At 40.7% G+C, this 20,286-nt stretch overlaps 2 protein-coding genes across 4 annotated transcripts in view; one reads left to right on the top strand and one right to left on the bottom strand.

The window, feature by feature from the left end:
- Positions 1-20,286, top strand: part of LOC307022507 (relaxin-3 receptor 1-like) — a 42,856-nt gene that overhangs the window by 18,280 nt on the left and 4,290 nt on the right. For all 3 annotated transcript variants that reach the window (XM_079655319.1, XM_079655321.1, XM_079655320.1), the window contains 2 exons: positions 3,944-4,063; positions 5,136-5,272. The gene's annotated coding sequence lies outside the window, so the exon portion shown is untranslated. Of the gene's footprint in view, positions 1-3,943; positions 4,064-5,135; positions 5,273-20,286 lie in introns of those variants that run through there.
- On the bottom strand, positions 2,359-18,864 carry LOC307022506 (zinc finger protein 516-like). Its single transcript, XM_079655318.1, has 5 exons — positions 18,590-18,864; positions 8,189-9,712; positions 5,802-7,070; positions 5,598-5,662; positions 2,359-4,034 (listed from the first exon to the last, which is right to left on the bottom strand). Exons 2-5 carry the CDS (start codon positions 9,549-9,551, stop codon positions 3,984-3,986), a joined length of 2,748 nt encoding a protein of 915 aa, XP_079511444.1. The 5' UTR covers positions 9,552-9,712; positions 18,590-18,864; the 3' UTR covers positions 2,359-3,983.

The following is a 20,286-nucleotide window of genomic DNA, read 5'->3' as shown; positions in this document are numbered from 1 at the left end:
GCCTGCTGTCTAGTCATTACTGTCGCAGTGGGACATCAGCATCAAAAACTGAGACTGCAAAATATACTTAAACATGGAGAATTAACAACATGCACTACTAAAGAATGGGTTCCTTCTTTTATGAGTAAGGTAACATCAAGACTCAAACATAAACTGAATAAATAAACAGATTTATTATAAAAAATAATGTAAAAACACAAAAATGTGTCATGCTTGTCCAGTGTAGTATTACAATGTCACATTGGTTTGGAGTCACTTATGCACATGACATTGAAGCTTTTGAAAATAAATGGCAAAAAGCCAAATGATTAATAAAAGAACCATATCAAATTATGAAAATCACTTAAGACAAAAAACAGAGGTCTATTCTACTTTTCAAGTGTTATGATAGGATGCTGCATTGATTTGGAGTCCGTTTTTAATAAAAAAGGAGGTTTGTCCTACCTGTTCATCATATTATAAAAATGCAACTTTTGAAAGCCACATGCCAAACTCAATTTAGTCAAACTATTCACATCCAAGGACACTACAATTTATATTAATTACAAATTTATTTTTGAAACCCCAAGTCTTTTGGAGAATGCTACATTTCTTTCAATTTGTTTTATTTTAAATGTTTGTCAAATTGATGGGATTCAGTCTAACGAAGTCAGACCTATATTACTGATTTATGTTCTGAACCTTTATTCTAACTTTAAACCACACTGTTAAAAAAAGTGAAGACCATGTCCCAAAATAAAGTCACTTTACATGATGTCTTCATTTGCAATGTCTAAAGCTCAGACTGACTCTCACAGTAGTACATTAAGACACAGCAGCAGGACACACACACACACACACACACACACACACACACACACACACACACACACACACACACACACACACACACACACACACACACACACACACACACACAGTCTGTCCTGACAGCTGTCACTCCAATTGGCCACCAGTCAGTCTCTGCTCTCTGCTGAAGAACAGTCAGGCGTTTTTCTGTCAGAGAACATATGCCGCTGCTCTCGTCCTGCTCCCAGCCTCCTGACAGGATCCACTCTCAGAGCCTGTGGCCGGCACCGACTCTGAGCCCTCCTGCTTTTGGCGCTGAGAACATGATCTCTGATGTCTCTCAGGCAGCTAACTGATGCTGTCACTGCACCGAGATATAACACGACCCACTGACAAACACATTGTGACAAGGACATACAGACACACATGCGCTCAGCCACACAGAAACTCATGCCTCGTCGATGTGCCAGACAACAGTTGCTGCAAGTACAACATTTTTCACAGAAGAAATGTTTTCCTCTGGGTTTTAAAACCAGTTATGGTCAGCTGCACATGTTGACAGACACACATACACTCAAATGCCTTTCTTTCAAAATGTAAGATTTACATGCAATGTGTTTGATAATGTTTCAGTCCGCCTGCAGGCAATTTACTGTCTAATGATGGAGAAAAAAAGGCCTCATCCATAATTTGCACTTTGTGTTTTTGTGCCAATCTGTACACAGGGGCAGCTTATTGAGGGAATCTCAGTGCAACATGTTAGAGGTTTGGTGTTTAAAAAGATTGGAATAATTACAGTCCCGTGAAGAAGTGCTAAAGCCAGTAAAAGAAATCAAGAGGTCAGATTTTCAACAAAGCCGCTCCTCTATTTGTTGACATTGCCTACCATCTACTGGTAGAAGCTGTTTACTGCAGCAAAGGCATATTTTTGAATGATTATGATTATTTAATTGCAGATGACCCAATCATAGCAAAAGAATAACCAAAACAATAAAACTGATCACTTACATTTCCAAATTCAGACATTTTAATTCCTAAAATGTAATGAGACTTTCCAGTCAGTGTAATTATTTCCATTTACATGCTGCAATTCACTGGAAGGTCGTCTTTAAAGATTAGTAAAAACTAGTTAATTAATTGTGTCACTTCTAAGTTAAACTCTGATGAGGTTTGTGACAGGATATACTGACATTTATAAGCACAACAGATGATTGTGTTGTGATGGTCAGCAGTACAACGTGATAAAAAAGAGGGCACATGGTAAAAGATTAGCATAATAATAAACATAATAACAACAGCACTATTATAATATAAATCTACATTGACCAACTTTATTTGCATATTCGAACAGTCAGACAAAATGCGGAGCTGGTGAAAATAGAGATTCTGATACCAACATAATTAACTATGAAACATGTTTATATACTGTAGTCACAAATTAACTAGCTCACATTTAGGCTGTAGGTTTGCATCAAAGTTCAGGCTTGCATAAAAAACCGCTCACTGAACATCGCTCAACAACGCCCCCTGCTGGAGCGTCACTCCTCACTGACCTCAAGTGCGTCAAGGAATTATTCAAACTCTTTATTTTTTCATTTTCTCTTGTTACTACAAATATGAAGTACTTCGGAGTGATACAAGTCCACTCTTAGCCAACAAAAACACCATTAAATAAAACAATCATTTACAACATCCATTAAAAAAACAGTTTTCCACACAGATCAAAGTCAATAATAAATGATGTATTCTCAAGGTCTCCCAAGAATCCATAAATTGATGGCTTTTTGTTTCAAATGCATAGACTATTTCTCTATGTGAGATGAATACACTGACTCAAACTAAAATATGAACATACTAAACATATCTGCAAACAAAACACAAGAAAACTATTTTGAGAATGAGGTGAAGTTCATAAGTCGAGAAAAAAAAACGTGTTTCAGTCTCTTCAGTAGTTCGACTGGTTAGTCTGCCAGTTCCTACTTCTAAAAATCACAGCATTAAATTGCTACATCACGAGCACAATGTGAAAGAAGTGCAGATGTTAACACTATCTTCCCGATAGGAGGAACAAAAATGATAAATTAAAGCCTGTAAAAATGTCAAACTAAGAATCAGAAAGCAGGACACCACATGTCATTGTTCATCTGAACTATTGTCATTTAAAGTTTGACAGAAATGTTATGACGATGGTTTCAATTGTGTTGTATTTCTCTGTTTTTTTCACATTCATTGAAATTGATCGTTCTGCACCTGAGGCTTGATATTAGCTATGGGTTTGCTATGAATTTGATATATGTTGGTTGATATCGACCGTGATGTCTGGAAAGAGTCAACACTGACCTAGTTCTTGATGTTTTTTTTAAAAGTGGTATAATCTGCAGCTGTTGACTGGTTACCTTGGTCACTCATTGTGTGTGGGGTGTTAAGCTAAAGCTTGATTTAGCTCTAATAAAAGCACCAAATAGTGCCTTACAGTGGGATAATGACTTTACCAGCAATAAACCTTTCATAGCATATTGATGCTTGGCAACTGTCTACTCTCAGATCAGGAAGTGAATAAGGTTTGAAGAAGTTACATAAGCTGCAAATTATATGTACGTGCCCCGCTCTATATTCTGAATGTTGAGACAAATACAGTTCTAACTCTAAACCAAAAACAGACATTTTACAGACTCCTTTTAAAAAAACAACTGAAACATATAAAGAGAGGTAAAAGTGATGTAAATCAAATGTCCAGGTCACAGCTCACATGTTTTAAAGTACTTTTGAATGTTATAGTGGCACCCTGGTATTTAACATTTGGTGTTTTCATTGTTTTTACTCAAACCCAACCGATATCTGTGGTTCTTTAGCCAATAGAATGTCCTCTTTACCTTTTTAGGAAGTGTAGCTTCACAAGTGCTTATTTTACAAAAAGCTCTAACAGTTTTACCTCATTTTCATCGAACATATCTTCATGTTTGTTTTGGTAACTAACATATATACACTCTTAACAAAGAAAAGAAACATGGGTAACACTTCAAATTAAAGAACCGTATTACAGAATGATAGTCCACTTCAATGTTTTGCATATATTGTGCATTATCCAGTGCCTCGGTCTTTTTCTGAGTTATGGCTGGTTCCTCTAAAGACAGCAGGCCTCTTTGTTCAGCAGCATCGTGCGGGCTGGGAGCCGACGGGAACACGATGGATCCTCACGTTCCTTTATGGAGAGACCCTGAGGAGGAAGTGGAGCGGCTGTTCACCTGCAGGGAGACAAATGGGAGACACACCGGTAAGATTGTATCTAACAACACTGAGAGGCTGTGCATGTAAATAATGTATATGCAGCCTATTCAATAAATGAACTAGCAGTACATAACCAAAAGCAACTGCATGTATTTTCAAGAAAAGCTATCAGTTTAGATCAATTCCTTATATTGCAAGTAGTTATAAGGATTTTTATTTCTTAAAAATGTATATCCAGCAGGTTTAGGATTACACTCTTGATTTCTACTTTCACACCATATTAAAAGTAATGTTCTTAAAAATGAATGCTTAAAATGCTTAAAAAATCCCATTTTCGAAGACAAAATCACAATCAATAGCGGTCTTTTAAGATCTGCAACACTGGCTAACTGTTTTATTCAGTGTAAAAAGAATGATGACAACCCACTCAATTAAACAACTTATATATATATATAATAACTCATCATATATGGTGAGTTCCATTGGTTTTGTTGTCCATTTAGTCTAAATATCCTTTACAAAATACCGCATAAATAACCAGTTTGGTACAACTCTACACTTGATAATAAAATCTGATATGGTGTGGTTGAATGCAGGCCATGTCCCACCATGCTATATCTCATGCGGTAGCTCTTGTATTGGTTGACCTAAGAGGTGTCAGTGATGTGAAGCTGCATGTTGTGGAATATGCACAATAATGAACAAGGTGAAGTCTTCGCAAAGAAATCTAAAAAAACGAAATAAATAAAACAGTCTCTCGTAACTTTGAGTTATTTCAGCTGCATGTTGGGAAATATGCACAATTTCTTAAAGAAACTAAATAAATAAAACGGTATCTCATAACTTTTAGTTATAATACTGCCCTCATAGTGTTATCCATATTAAATCATCTGATTTGTAATTCCTCAACCCTGAACAGTGAGCTACCGGCCGTCTCTGATGTTTATAAGTTGCCCACATTGTACTCTAGGGAGAAGAGGAGAGTAAGAATGGTCGTAGGTAGCATCAGGGTGGGCCTGAGTGACAGGCTGATGACACAACATATGGAGATGCTGGGTGAGTTTCATCCTGAGGGGGACAACATTTTTATTTTTTATTTGTTGCCTCATCCCTGACAGCCTCTCTTATGGAAACGAGCAAGAAGAGACAGCCAGGTTGGGGAAGTTGACAACCACGCAAGCGACACACGTGTGCCTGGAAGTGACGGAGTGTACTCAGATTCAGACGAGCGGCCGACAACTGGCACACACACTGGGTGAGGCTTCTCTGTACATACTTGTTAGAGAGAGAAGGACTAATTACTTTAAAACATCTAAGTGTGTGTGTTTTCTTTTTTTAAGTAAATGCTTTATTATGAACACTCAAAATAAAATTCTATGAAGAATTAAAAAAGGTTTTTGGGTTACATGTAAAAATAAAATGTGGTGTATGCTGCCAATCAGATAGAAAAATTGGCAGGTTAGACTTTTAAGAAGATATCGCAACAATAAAGACAGCTTATCTGCTTATTTATATTCTAAGACTAGGAAACAATTTCTTTCAAAACTCCGTTATCAGTGGCCGCTGCAAAGACAACTTACTTGTTTGGGAGCTTCAGATGCGGAGTGGACTTCTTTTCCATAATTCCCATTTAACTGCAACATTGCTTTAAAAAATAGAAGTATAGAAGAGTATGTAAACATAAAAAGCCCGGTAATGTTTCTTTACAGCTTGATAAATATATATATTCAGGTATTCATTTGCCTATTTAAAGTAAATTAAAAACAAAACATGGCTTCTCTTACCTTGTGGATCAATCCTGGGGTCAACAAACCCCCAGTTCTGGTAGAGAGCAGCCAGTTCGTGGGGACTGTAGTTTTTCAGGAGACTCAAAATATCAATGTCCATTGGCCTTTCCCCTGTTGATTCATTCTTTACCTGAGCATAACGAAGAGGTTCTATATAAGCTTTGTTACCCCACATGTTCATGGCAGCCCACAGATCAGGACCCTTTGGACCTGAAGACGAGTCACATGACTGCCTGCGAGGAAGGAGTCTTTCTGCAGTGGATGAATTCCCGCCATGATTTCTGGCCAACATGAAACCCAGACCCTCCTGTGGGAAGTTTCCTTCCACTGATGCTCTGTGGTTTCTGTGTTTGGGGCTGCTGGTCGGATGGACACTTGGGGCGCTCTTTCCAGTGCTGCTAGAGGAAGTAGCTTGGCTGCTGGAGCTCTTACTTCCCCCCTTCTCTGCCCGCTTATGTTCACCTGACTTCTTTTGAGGTAAGAGTCCTGCCCTCCCACTAGGCTGTGTCCCATTTGCAGAGTCCTTAGACTGATGCTTGGACTTTGGGACGCCTGATTGGGTTTTGGCTGAGTGCTTGCTGCTGCTGCTACTGCTGCTGCTATTGGCTGTCAAACCTGGAGCTTGTGTGCGCAGAGTTCTTGGAGCAGGTAAAGCAGGACAGTCCTTGCCTTCGAGGAACGGTGGAGCCCCTGTGCGTCTCCACTGGGAAGTGCCTGTCTTCAAACTCTTGGGGATGTTACTGCAGGGAGCCCACTTGGGTGCCATGGAGCTGCTGTTATCCACCCTGTGTGCGACTCGCTGGTGGATCCACAGGACTTCTGGGTAATTGGTGGTGTGGGAGCAGTACGGGCACTGATGTCTCACAAGGCCCTCCGTCTTTATCGGATAATCTACGATGCCATCCCCTTCACTTATGGGTAATGAAGACAGATTAAGGAGACTTCCAGCATCATTAGAGGCATGTCCCTTTCCTTTGACTTTAGTGCTGTTTGACTTTTCTGTTTTAACATTGGACTCTGCTGACAACGGGGCGGGCGGACATGTGTAAGGATTCCAGTATGGCTGACTGAGCAGCACACTCCTGTTTCTGAGGTAGTCCATGTATCTTGAGGCTTTGGAACCACTCTGGGTAATGTTGTCCAAAATGGTGCTGTGTTTGCTGTAGGGACCCGGGAAGTCCTGGTGCTGCATGTGCACGTGAGACCTGAGAAGTGAGGTGTCGGCAGTGTGGAAATCACAGTGCTCGCAGAAGTACGTCTTATTATCTGTAGGAGAGAGTAGAGGAAACAATGTAAAGGACATAAGTAGAAATGAAGTGTGACAGTATGTATACAACATGGAGTCTAGCAGCTATTTAATTAGCAAGAAAAGCACTGTCAAAAGTAGAAAGCCATTAGAGTTGAACTTGCTTGAGGAAAGACCATAGAAAGCCTACTAAGTTACATGATAGAATAAACCTCTGTATGTATAAATCTTTGTTTCAATGCTGACACTGATGTTGGCTCTACATTGTGGTGGCACTTTTGGACACATTTGAATACATCTTTGACAAATATGTAGACGTCTGTGTTTTCTTATGAAGGAATGAATATGTTACATTCTTTAAAGATTATTAAATTAATTTCACTAACACTCTGGGCGATTGTTAGCTAAATATATTATATTATCTTGTGCTACACGTTGGGCAACAGCTACGGGACTCTTCCGTCTAAGTAGCAGTTTTAAATATAATTTTAAAAAAGCAGATGTGTTTTTTTCCATTTAGAAATAGGCTAGTGTAACATGTGTGTCCTGATGCGAATGCAGAGTTTTTATTCTTTACAACTACAACAACGTTTTCTTCATCAGTTTTAAAGACACAGATTTGTAGTCTCCAAGTTTAAAGGGTTTCTCTTGTGAAAAAGGCCCCTGCTCTCTCAGTACAGCTGTTTCGAGTGTTACATCATATTGTTGTGTTTTCATGAATTATAGCCAACCTAATGTTCCCTTTTGCATTAAGACACTTTTGAATGAAACATATTACTTCTCTTAAATAACCCTCACAAGTTTAGGTGAGGAAACATAATGGGTGTGGATTTGCAAAAACCTTTTGTACAAAAAATGCAATTGCTGTAATTCAATAATAAATTCACTAGGTGTCCCCCTTTGCCACAGCACGACATAACATGGATTCCACATGGCAGGTTACGTACAGCCCTAGTGTTAGCTTTATCTGCATGTCCACAAACATAACCTTTGATAACTTAATTTAAACAAAGAGGGAGCAACATTCAATACAAAGCAACTGCCCTCAGCACTAACTGGGCCTTGTGATTGATTACCATTTTCAAGGATATTGAACTGCTGTCTTGTTGCACACTGCAGTGTTGTGTACATGGCTTACCCTCATGGTCTTGGCTCCTGGTGCTGTTGGTCTGTTTATGTGTGAGGTGAACATCTTTTACTTTCTTAGTCTGCAGCGCCTCGTAAAACGCGTGACCCAGTCCGTTCAACAGAATACGGTCTTTCTGCAAAATCCTCTTGTCACCACCTTTAGTGTGAGCCAAGCTGTTTGGTGTGTGATCAAGGCCTGTCTCACCCTTTATCTTCTTGGTGTTGGTGCTGGAGTTGTCGATTTGCTTCCTCTTCTTCTCTTGTTTCCGTGGTACATACTCTCCTTTTTCTGTGTCATATGCCACCTCAGCAGCTGCAAGCCTCTCCTGCCATCCCAGAGATTTATCCGTGGACTCCACTAGTCGTCCCCTTGTGGCCAACTGCCACGCTTGGTAACTACAAACTGGATCCAGCTCAGGAAGTCGACTGCCCAGGCTCTTTTCCTCAGACGTTTCCTTTGGTCCTGCACGTGTGAGGTTCAGGCTTTCCATAAAATGCCTCTTAGCGGTGTCCGGCTCAGAGGTTTCAACTTCTTCCTGTGGAGGATTTTGTGTCTGGGAGCGGTTGTGGTTCGGCTTATGTAGCTTTTCATGTATTCTTAATGTCTTGCGGTCAACGAAGAAGTTACCACAGCCTGCACAGAGCTCATAGAGGCACTCTTCATTCGTCAGCGATGCTAGGTCCTGAGGAACTCCATTGATGGTGGCAGGCAGCTCGTTACTTTTCCCGCCACTTAGCTGGTCTTTGACCCGGTGAATGCGCATGTGACTTTGGAGGAACCATGCTTGGCGGAAACGGCGCCCACAAATCCGGCAACCGTGATCCTGAGCGCTGCGGTGCCTTTTCATGTGGGATTTGAGGAGGAGTATCTGAGGGAAGGTCTGGCCACAGATGGTGCAGGTACGGGACCCGTCATCATCCCCATCACCGACCTCAACGCCAGTCTTAGCCTTTACTTTTTTCTTGGTTCCTTTCTTCTTTACTTTCCCATTGACATTGGGAGCTTTGTCTGATGTGCTGATAATCTCAGGAGGATCGGGTGTCTCGGCTTTCACTTCCTGATCTCCATCCCCCTCTTTTTCAACAGTGAGTTTATGGCTGAACAGGCCAAGTTTATGGCTTCGAATGTGGGCCTTCAGGCTGCCCTTCTGAGCCGTCTTGTGCTCACAGTAGGGACACTTGTACGGCTTCTCCCGTGTGTGTCTTCTCATGTGCTGCGACAGAGAGCTGAGAAGAGGAAAGCTGCGTCCACACACCCCACAGGTGTGGCCAGAGGGCACATCCTCCTCTGTCTTTGCCTTTTTATTCGCTTTGGGTTTTTGTGAAACATCCTCCCTTTCTTCTGTCTCCATTGCTTTTCCTGGAGTATCCATATGTCAAAAAAAACAGCTGTGTAATAAAATCCTCTTAACTATTCAAAGTTTATCTTCCAAAATGTTAGCGAGTTCTCAGAATAGGCATCCCAGCTTTAGTGTCCATCCTGATTTTTGAAGAGCTGTTCTTTTCCAAGTTGCATACTGTTATGGCAGTTTGCCTAAGAAAAAAAGAAAAACATATTTATATTAGGTTTAAATTAGGCAATTGCACTTAAGATCAAAATGTACACATGACATTGAAAAGGTTAGTCAAATGTTATCAACATATACAATGTGTTTATATATTATTATTATTTTAAAGAGAAGTGGACAATTACATGGACAATCTGATTGCTTGAAATTAAATTACTAAAACAAATTTTGATTTATGAGAAGTTATAAGAAGAGATAAGACGTACTTTTATCCACTTTTCTTGGGCTTGGTATAACCACATTACAAAGAATCTGTTCAGTTGTGTTTAGCGCTTACATTTAAATGCATCATACAGAAAAAAACAGAAAATCAATTAAAAGGAAATGTTCAACCATAAGCCCTGAATGCAACACAGACTTAAGGAATTAAGGATGGATTAAAATGTTAAGTTATTCCAGAAATAGTTTTGTAGGTCAAAAATGAGTGTAATATTTAAATCTTTCGATTGTAATCATTTGGCCTTAAACACAAAATGCAGTTATCCAAATCAAATAACTGCCGGAAGATTGGTAAAAATGTTCTGACAAACTAAATAATTAGTAGTTGTTCCTCTGCTCAGGTGCACAGAGATGGAAAGAGACACTGGTTTAACAATGAAAGACACTATATGTTAAGGTAGTTTCACTCACTATGTGTGAACTGAGAGAGAGGCCACTGAGGCAATTTGCATCACACAGATTTTAGAACAACCTTTGTCCCTCAGTGGATGAGCGACGCCTGTCTCTGCATATTAGAGCGCGGGTCAGTGTCTCAACATGCGTGTGTGTCGGTCCTTTGGTTTCCTATGCCTAAATTGAGTGTGTGACGTGAAGCATGAAGAGATGTATTCATTCCTGGCCAACCAGGATGAACCCTGAGGGCACAGTCCACTCTAATTCACGATCAATAATCCATTATCAACAAACTTCATTTTAGAAGCTCACATACAGGAACATGCAGCTCTGATTTGAGTTAGTGCTTACACAAGACTTTAGCTAGGTGACAAGGTATTTCCCTAGATAATTCTGTGTTTAATGACTAAATACACTTTATGTGAGCACTAATTGTGACTTGCTCATGACAATGTGCCTTTATCTTTATATCCTATTGTTCTTCTCTAACATTGTACTTTAGCCAGGAAGATTCCTTCATGTTTAAGCCACTAATAGCACTGAGACATCTGATAAACCAGAACAAAATGGTACTGGAACAGCCCGTCTGTTGGTCTGAAAAACGAGTACATGGCCCAGGCAGCGTCTGATGTGGTTAAACGTGGTTCTTCTGTAAACATGACTATTAGGTTGGTTGTTAATAGTGAAAAAAGGGACTTGGTGGCATATAGCCAGCAACAAAAACCTGCTATTGTGTCTGCCGCACCAGAACTGTCACATCGCCTCATGTCTGGCCCTCCACCCCTCATTGGGGGGTCGAGAGAGTTATTGTTAAAGCAAAGAGGCCTGGGCCTGCACATCACTGTCTTCAAATTCTTGTCTAGGCAAAGAGGCAGGACAAAAGGCGACTCTTGTTTGTCTTGTCAGTCTTTGAGTGTGAAGGGGAAAAACTAGGTGCACATAACGCATAATGGCCAAAGAGATGGAGACTCAGGTCATGATTTTCCGGGGATGAGGTTGTCTGTCTAATTATCTGTATGTGCAACCACGGTCGCATCTGTCTGCATGCATGCCTGCCTGCCTGCCTGCGGTCATGTGTGCTGATCCGCTCACGCTGGAATGGGTGTTGTATCGGGAGTATGGGAGGAGTTTAGGAGGTTTTTACCAACATGGCAGGTGTTTTGTAGGCAGACGCCATCAGATTAGTACACGGGCAATGTGGCACACTGTCTCCAAGAGGGGGAGGACGTGCAAAGAAAACTGGAGGGTGGCAATTAAGGGGTTAAGGTTAAGGCGAATGTAATGAGGTACCACAATGGGGATGAAGTCAGAGAGCTGAGGGCAACAGATGGGAATAAACGGGCCATCAGTGTGGAGTTAGCCGCCTCTACAGTATGAGCTTATGCCTTTGTCAAAGCAGCCTACATGCTTAGTGTGTGCTACTTATTTTTCATCTGCAGAATCCTACTTTTGCTCAAAGAAAATGCAATTATGTAGAGTTTGTGTTTCACATGAATTTGTTAACTGCCTTTCAAACAACAAAAATCAATCTTATAGACTCATTGGAACCGGCCTATTTTCATTTCCCCCTCCCCTCTCTGTACAAATCACTCTGCTTTACTGCTTTCATCGCAGAACCACTAACAGCCCTTTGGAGGATCTGTTAAGTAATGCAGATAGCCAACATGTTGCTCCAGGGGCTTAACTGATTTCTTTTAGAATCTCTCGCTCCCTTTTTCTCTCTCTTTTCTTTGGCAGATGAATAGGCATGTCCAGTCAGCTGTCCTCGCATTGATTCATCCTGACGTCCCGACCAGCTCAGCACAAACTCCCTATGGTCAGGGCACTGATGCTGAGAGCCTGTGTGTGTGTGTGTGTGTGTGTGTGTGTGTGTGTGTGTGTGTGTGTGTGTGTGTGTGTGTGTGTGTGTGTGTGTGTGTGTGTGTGTGTGTGTGTGTGTGTGTGTGTGTGTGTGTGTGTGTGTGTGTGTGTGTGTGTGTGTGTGTGTGTGTGTGTGTGTGTGTGTGTGTGTGTGTGTGTGTGTGTGTGTGTGTGTGTGTGTGTGTGTGTGTGTGTGTGTGTGTGTGTGTGTGTGTGTGTGTGTGTGTGTGTGTGTGTGTGTGTGTGTGTGTGTGTGTGTGTGTGTGTGTGTGTGTGTGTGTGTGTGTAAATATCCACTGTCAGTGTGTCGCTTGTGTGTGCAGCACTGCCTGTTTGCCTGGTTGTTGCACTAAAACTGTGGGTGTCATTTCCTGCCAGGATCTGAAAATAGCCTTTTCCCTGAATTTACTTTGCTGCAAACCAAAATGCCTGAAATACCTTATTTTTGTAAGAATGGTCCACTAATTGCCGATATCTGCTAAATCTGGGCAACTATAGACTGATAGAAGCAGGTATGTGTGACCCCCATGACTGTGCATGCATGTTTATGTGTGTTTCTGTTTGTGTGTGTGTGCTGAAGTCATCCAAATATTCTCTACAACCAGCAAGCCTGTGCCAACACACCCCTGACTGGAGATAGCATGTGACTGCCCTTATGCTAGTGTTCAAAGCCATAGTTACTCACTAAGCCTCAGCTCGCATCTACCGTTTTGTGTCCAATAATCCTGTCGTTTTTCATCAACTGCAATCACAACTAAGGATAAAAACACAATTATTACACAACTGAGATTGTTTCTTTGTTGTAAATGTTGACTTATCAAGAGGATGAACAATTGTCACAGAGAGGGAGATGTTTCTCCCTTTATCTTTAAGTCCTTTTAGCTTTCCTAAAACTCAAACAAATATCTGCTGTTTGCACGTGATCGTGTACAAGATTCAATTACAAAAACAAAGTCAAGTTCCTATACGGTGTGCACCCAAAAATAGATATTGCACACTAAAGGCAAACTCACTGCTGAAGAAGCTATAATCTAGTGGATCATGTTACCATTACAATGTATAGGTTCAGTTTTCTGAAACAGCTGTCATTGCAATTGTCGACTTCTAGTTTGCAAATTAAACTGTACTGTAAACAAAGGAACAATAACACCTGGCAACCTTCAAAAAAGTGCATAGGATGTTTAAGACACGCAGGTCCATTCCTAAAAATAAAGTAAAAGACCCAACAGTCAGCCATATTGAACACCTGAACAAAGTAAGTCTCATGCGAAGGAGAACAATGTTTCTTAACGTTTTACTTGTCTTGAAGAGCAAGTATGCAGAAAAGTAATCTCTGCTGACTTACTGCTTATGCAATTGAATATGTCTCCTTCCAGATGTAGGGGAGTCGAAACACATGCCCGGGTGCAGATGACATGTTTAATAACTATCAACCACACGTTAGCATGCTCAAAATTCAAGTCTGTATGCAAACTAGCTTCTTTTTAGGTTCAGAAAAATAACATCTTTGACCACACTGTGAAGGCATCACAGGATAAACATTATTTATCTAATGTAAGACACAATGTTCTGTGTTGTACATGTTGACAGTGTGATGAGCACAATACAATTTGACTGACACTTGCAAATAATCCTCAGCACAGCCAACGATTAATTTAGACATTCGAGACCGACACAGTTCCCCGAATGAGTAAATTGTCTGAATCAACACGTTAGTGTGTGCAAACAGCCTAATGTACCTAACAGATTAGATATCCATGAGCTCAACAGTCACTAGCACGGACAAACTTGCGCACATCGGTGCCCATCCCCCTCCTTGTCCAACTCAGCACTCGGTTACACAACATATACAGGGATTACTCTTCATAGCATGAGATGAGCTGCTCAATGAGTGGCCTTTTATCATGGATGCCCCTTAGTGCTATTAAGCACACACAGGGAAGGAGGCTGACAAAGACATGAGAGATTCTGAGCAGAGATTTTACCTGTTGTGGACATTTGAATAGTTACTCTTAAAAAATACACTAGATATGTCATGCTGGCCCAAATGCAGACATCAAACTGAACAATGCGACTGAAAGCAGAGAGGAAAAGATGAAGAGATTCCTGGGGACGTTTTAGGAAGGCTCTTTTAATGTTTTGCTTCTATTATTGATGTTAATTTATCTGCTATGAGAATCCACTATGGGCCTACTCTCTTTTCAGTGTGGATTGGCTAGTGTGGGAGACACTGGAGTGTAATCTGCTGGCATTAACTTGCTCTCTAAAAAAAGCACTCTCGACAGGGATTAGATTATCATGGCAAGGTCAGCTCAGACTTGCTCTGAATGTCTCCCTTTATGTTTCTCTATCACTTCCTATCTTTCACTTGATCATTTCTTCTTTCATCCTTGGTTCTATCTAATATCTCTGTTAGGTTTGGTTATTAACACTGCAATTCATTTCAATAAGCACTTAAGTATAGATCATGCTGCCAACGCAAAAGAAAACATAACAGATTAACACAGATTAAATGGTACAGTGCCCTCCTCCAAAGCCTGACACAGAAAACTTCAAATAGAAACACAATGTTCTTCAGAGAAAAGTAAGATTAGAGTAATAAACAATCGGGCTCTTGTGGTTTGAACAGGACAATGACAGACACACTTGATTTATTCTCAGAAGAGCAAATTAAAGATTAACACCCTGATGACATCTTCAGTTTGAGTCATGCCCTTTATTTTGGTTTACGAAGAGACTTGTCAATTCTTACACATTTTTGATGATGATGTATAAAGCTTCGCTAAATAATTCTTTGTATTTTCTATTATTCTGCAAATGTTATCTAAATGTTTCAGTATATTGTTTGGACTACAAAACATTAGACATGTTGTGGTCATTGATTTGAGTGTTTACATAATCCATCAGTGATTTCGGACAGTCAAAGTCCAAAACGTAACGATAGGCTGGAGGTTTTTTAAATAAAAACAGCAAAATCTCGTTACTGCAGCCGGCACTTTTGAAATGGACTGGGATTTGCTCTTTTGTGATATGCAGATCTTTTTAAGATCAAGATTCTCAAATGACATAAAAGATGTGAGGTGCAGTACAGAACCACGTGTGTCATTTCCTGTTTCCTGCTATGATTAAGGTAAGGATTGAAGGGTAAGGCGATACCTGCGATTTACCCTTGAGCAAAAGAATGACAGCTGGCAGCAGGGTCTGGATTAGGTTTCCCATAGGGGGTATTGCATCTTTTACACCACCACTCCTTTGGAGTAGAATGGGCCGATAAGTAACCTGACTCCCTCAGACCCATCCAATCTCGTCTCCCTCTGCCTCAATGGGGCCAAACAGAAGGGATCTGTGAACGCCTTACTCATCCCTCCCATCTTCCATCTGGACATTTTGCCAGTGTTTGCACTCTAGTTCCTCCACTGGAGACTTAAAGGGCAAGTCCTTTTTTTATATTCAGGAACCTTTCTGATTCATTCAAAAATCCTTTCAATACTACACTTAAAGAGGAACGCTGCACTGGATTGTTCTAATGCAATAACAGAATCAGAAATCCTTAATTTACCTGATAAATTACTTGAGGCTAATTGGACTACAATGATCTTCATAAAAACAATTAGCCAAGTATTTGAAATAACAATAGTAGTGGTAGTACAGAAGGAGTTAACACATTTACAACCTGTTATTTTGTTAGACATTCATTTGATGATTTTCTTATTTGCCACAAGGTAGAACAAAAACATCTCTATTGCCCAAGTTGACATATCTAAACTGAGAATAAGGTGGCTGTCATTAAACACATTTATTCTCATGGCATTATACAGCACTTAAGTAATTCCCTTTTTGATGTTTTAAATATATCTTTTTGAGTGTTTACATTCCCATCTGTTAAGTCAGCTTTGGTTGTTTAATAAGTTTGACTCCCCTTGTTCCAGGTAGCTTAAACAACACACCCCATACAGACAAAGACAACATGGGAGAGACAGGTAACATATGTTCACATTGCACTGAATCCAATATGTGGTCCATCTGTAAGCTCTGCTGTTACAACATCAGAAGAGAGGATGCACACTCAGCAAGACGGTGCACACACACACACACACACACACACACACACACACACACACACACACACACACACACACACACACACACACACACACACATACACACCATTTTTAGAAGCAGGATAACATAGTGTGCAGACTGTGTGAAGACAGTTATCCTTTCATCTTATTCTTACTGCTTGAGACACTATAAATAAAGTACTCAACATGCACATCTTTTATTTTGTAACTTTCTATTTTAAGATAAAAATCATGATGTACATTGTGTTGATAAGTGCTGCTATTTACTGGCATGTCTAACTCTTTCAAACGGTGAGAAAAAAAGGAGTTGGTATACAGGAGATTTTGGATGTGAACCACCGGCACATGCTGTGTTTTAACGACCTCACACTGCATTCACAGGAACAACAGCATAATGACTATGACCTGTTGTGATTGGCCACATCTCCTGGGGTTCTTTACAATGTCCTCTGCTTGAGGTACCACACAGGAGCTAAAAGACCCAAAATGTAATTTATTGGGGTCGGTCATCTGCTCAATTCCTTGAGGCATTTTTTGTTGTTGTAATAAATGCTGTTAACAAAGCCAAGCAGTGGGATAGGCTAATCTTTCCTTGTGCAATATTTCTTTTTGTAGTTTTCTACAAATGTTTGCTCTTGTAGTCCCATAATGGGTTTGGCACTGTCTATTAGAAGCTGTCCTTTTGTTGTTTCCATTTACTCCAGATTAAGGAGAACAAAATGTCTCATCCCATTGTCACACAAGGGAGCTGCCCAAAGTGGAGATGGGTTTACCCCTCACATCTTCCTGTCTGCACCCCTCCCCCTCCCAGCAACAAGCCCCTGACCAGACCCCAGTCTCCTGACCTAATCTAGATGATTAAATCATTTTTCTTTACCACAAATTTGGTCCCCCTGCTACTCTTGTCTGGTAGTCGTCGCACACCCTCCCCTATTGATCGTCATGCTGAGGAGATTACCCTAATAGCTGGGATTACCTCCCCACATGTTGGTTGGCCACATACACGGGGGGAAGGGGGGAGAGCTGGGGACGGTGCATGTTGTGCATGATGTGCAAGTGTATAGAAGAAGGGTGGGAGGGCTGGAGGAGTAAGAAATAGAACAATCTGTGTTTGTTTATTGTCTTTCAATGCTAGAACATAAAAGAGCTACAACCTCTAACATGTCCAATTGCCTGTGGGAGGGGATCCCTCAGTGCTAACATTGATGATCAGTCATGATGAGACAACAGCAGGACAGACAAACCCCCTGAAGACCTAGTTGACACATAATATTCACCCCACTCAAGCTCATTAACTACATACATCCAGGGTTTAAAGACTAATGGCATCACCTTGCACTGCTGTTTGCTAAGAAACAATTACTTGATTAATAAAAACCTAATCTCCCAACAATAGTAATAGTTGGTTCATTTTAGCAGACACTTATCAAGCAAGCATTATTACCCTTTTGCTGTTATGCCATTGTAAATGAATGCTTTTTTTCCATACTGTTGGTCAGACTAAGCAAGTAAAAATGGCACCTAAGGCTCTGGGGAATTCTGGCAGGTATTCCCATTATTTTCAGACTTTTATATAGGCTAAATCACTAAGTAATAACGAACATATCTGTTGGTTGCAGCTCTCTAGTTTACTTATCACCTAATCTACCAGCTCTGACAACCATAACTACAACAATCTACTGGCCAGCTCTGACCCATCCACATGTTTCACAATGCATCAATTGGATATCTCTGGTTTAGTGACTGCTGGCCGAGAGGTGTTTTACTCTTACTAACAAGTGCCAGAGGTGGAAGAAGCTCGAAATCAAGATGTTATTATTTCCACAGAAGCAGGCAAAGAGAGGGAGAGAAAGAGAGACTGGAGGCCATTGAGACAGTGCAGAGAAAAGGAATTCCGTTAATCCGCCGCTGATCTGGTACAATGGCAGCCTTGTTGTCTGTCCCATTTGCACTCACTTACCACAAGTTTGCGTGCGTTGACAATGTCCACTGCTAGCCTGTTCACAGCTGTGGCAAACCGCAGTAAAGATAGTAATAATAGCCCGATAATGGTGATGGGGGGGAGACTTGTCGCTAGCTGCTCCAGCACGAGACCCAGAGGACACTTGGCCGAGTGTTTTACTACAACTGACATCCATATTACTGACTCACTCACGAACCGTTGTACTTAACTTTCGCCCACACAAACTCCCCGAAACAGAGCACCCACAAGCGGACTGAGCCCCTCCAGCATCCCACCCTGTTTGCCCCCACTATCTTCAGTTAGTTACCCGTCGTTACGCTTCTTACCTTAGGGTTAACGTTAGGCGGCAGGTCGCTCCTGCAGGAATCCCATCACCGATCAAAAACAAAAAAGCGATGGCGATCTTTGTTTGGAGGATTAACACTTGTCGACAAATCAGTTAACGGTTCATCTCTTTTAGGTTAAAAAAACTTCCCCTGTCTTTCAATCACAGCAGCGGTGCACCTGGACCTCCCGTCCTCCTCCTCCTGCGCAGCAGCGGCTGCGATGGGGACACGAGTGACGCGAGAGATAACGTTATTAACGTTAATAACAAGCCACGCGAGTGATCTCTGCGTGCGCGCGCTGACACTGAGCTGAAAGGTGACCAGTAGTGCCCGCGCGCGGGACACTTATCTTTAGATCAACGTTGGTTTACTCGAGGATATTAACACGTGAATGGCCTCTAATCGGTGGTCCTCTTTAAACACTCAGCCATTTATAAAGGGGACAAAGTTCACTCAAAATGTATGTGATATTTCCAGGGGCGGTTGTTGACCAATTGTACCAGTTATTTGATCAGAGGGACACTTTTAATGCGGGACAAAAAGTGTTAAAGATTTCAACATTTGTGTTCAGTAAAGTCATAGCACACCATTTTTTCATTAACAGAATATGTGTTAGTAACTTAATTACAATTTTAATAAATTACATTTATGAAAACAAGTTCAGCTAAAGTTAAAGCACAGTTTTAGCACTATCACCATTGGTATTATGATAGTCCCTTTTTCCACAGGGGGGTCCAAGTTTACCTTTAGCAGCTGCAGCATTTGATGTGAACACACTAATTATAATCCAGTAATGTAATGCACATTATTCCGTTGCTTACATATTACCATGCCAACTAAAAGTATTATGTTGCTCTGCTGTAGAGGGAATGATATGCTTAAAAAAATAAGGACTAGGGGAAATGTAAAGGAAAGTATGCTTTATAACCAATTACAAAATAAAAATATTTTATTCGCCTAACTTTTCACAGGAAAAAACAAAACCAACTTATTTACATATGAATTCATTTTGAACCAAAAGTAATACAACTATGTACAACCATGTTTGTTGGCCTCTCGGTAATCATATAACCATTTTGTGTGTGTCTTGAAGTATAGGTCCAATCTGAGGCATCTGATCATGAATGGTTGATCATTGACCATTCAGTCTTAGGATTTAAAATGGGAAATAAGTGTTCAAATCAAAAGGGTGAGGTCATAAAGTAATAGATTTCTAAAGAAATGCACCTGTTGTTAGAATCTATGTGCTCTGCTATACTTTTCAAAGAAAGGCTTTGTGTTGTCCTTTTTTATGCATGATATATTTTTCTTCCCTTAGCACCTTCGCTTTACAAGAGTAAATGCTGCTGCTTGTTGTTAGTCATGTGTTTGTCACCAGAGGGCTCACTTTCAGAGAAAACGTAGAGAACATACTGAAAGAAGCTTGTTCAGACCTCCTCCTTTTGGCACAGTGAAGTGTTGTATTGTCATTTTTACAAAGGGTGGCGACAAAGCTTCATCACTGCAGTACGTTCATTTGGCATGCGGTGCAGTATGATCTCCATTATCTAACTCATTTATAGACCTGGAACAGATACATCTCACCACTTTTTGTCTTGTACAAAAGTAAATCTTGAAATGTTGACACCACTGACCCACAATGCCAATTGGAATAGTTCATGTCTAGTAGTGTATTTTTTTTACATTTAAGGTGGCTT

This window comes from Notothenia rossii (genome assembly GCF_949606895.1).
Source record: "Notothenia rossii genome assembly, chromosome: 10".
In the NCBI taxonomy this organism is placed as follows: Eukaryota; Metazoa; Chordata; class Actinopteri; order Perciformes; family Nototheniidae; genus Notothenia; species Notothenia rossii.
Note: the sequence above shows the minus strand (reverse complement) of the source record. Positions and strands in the feature narration are given on the sequence as shown.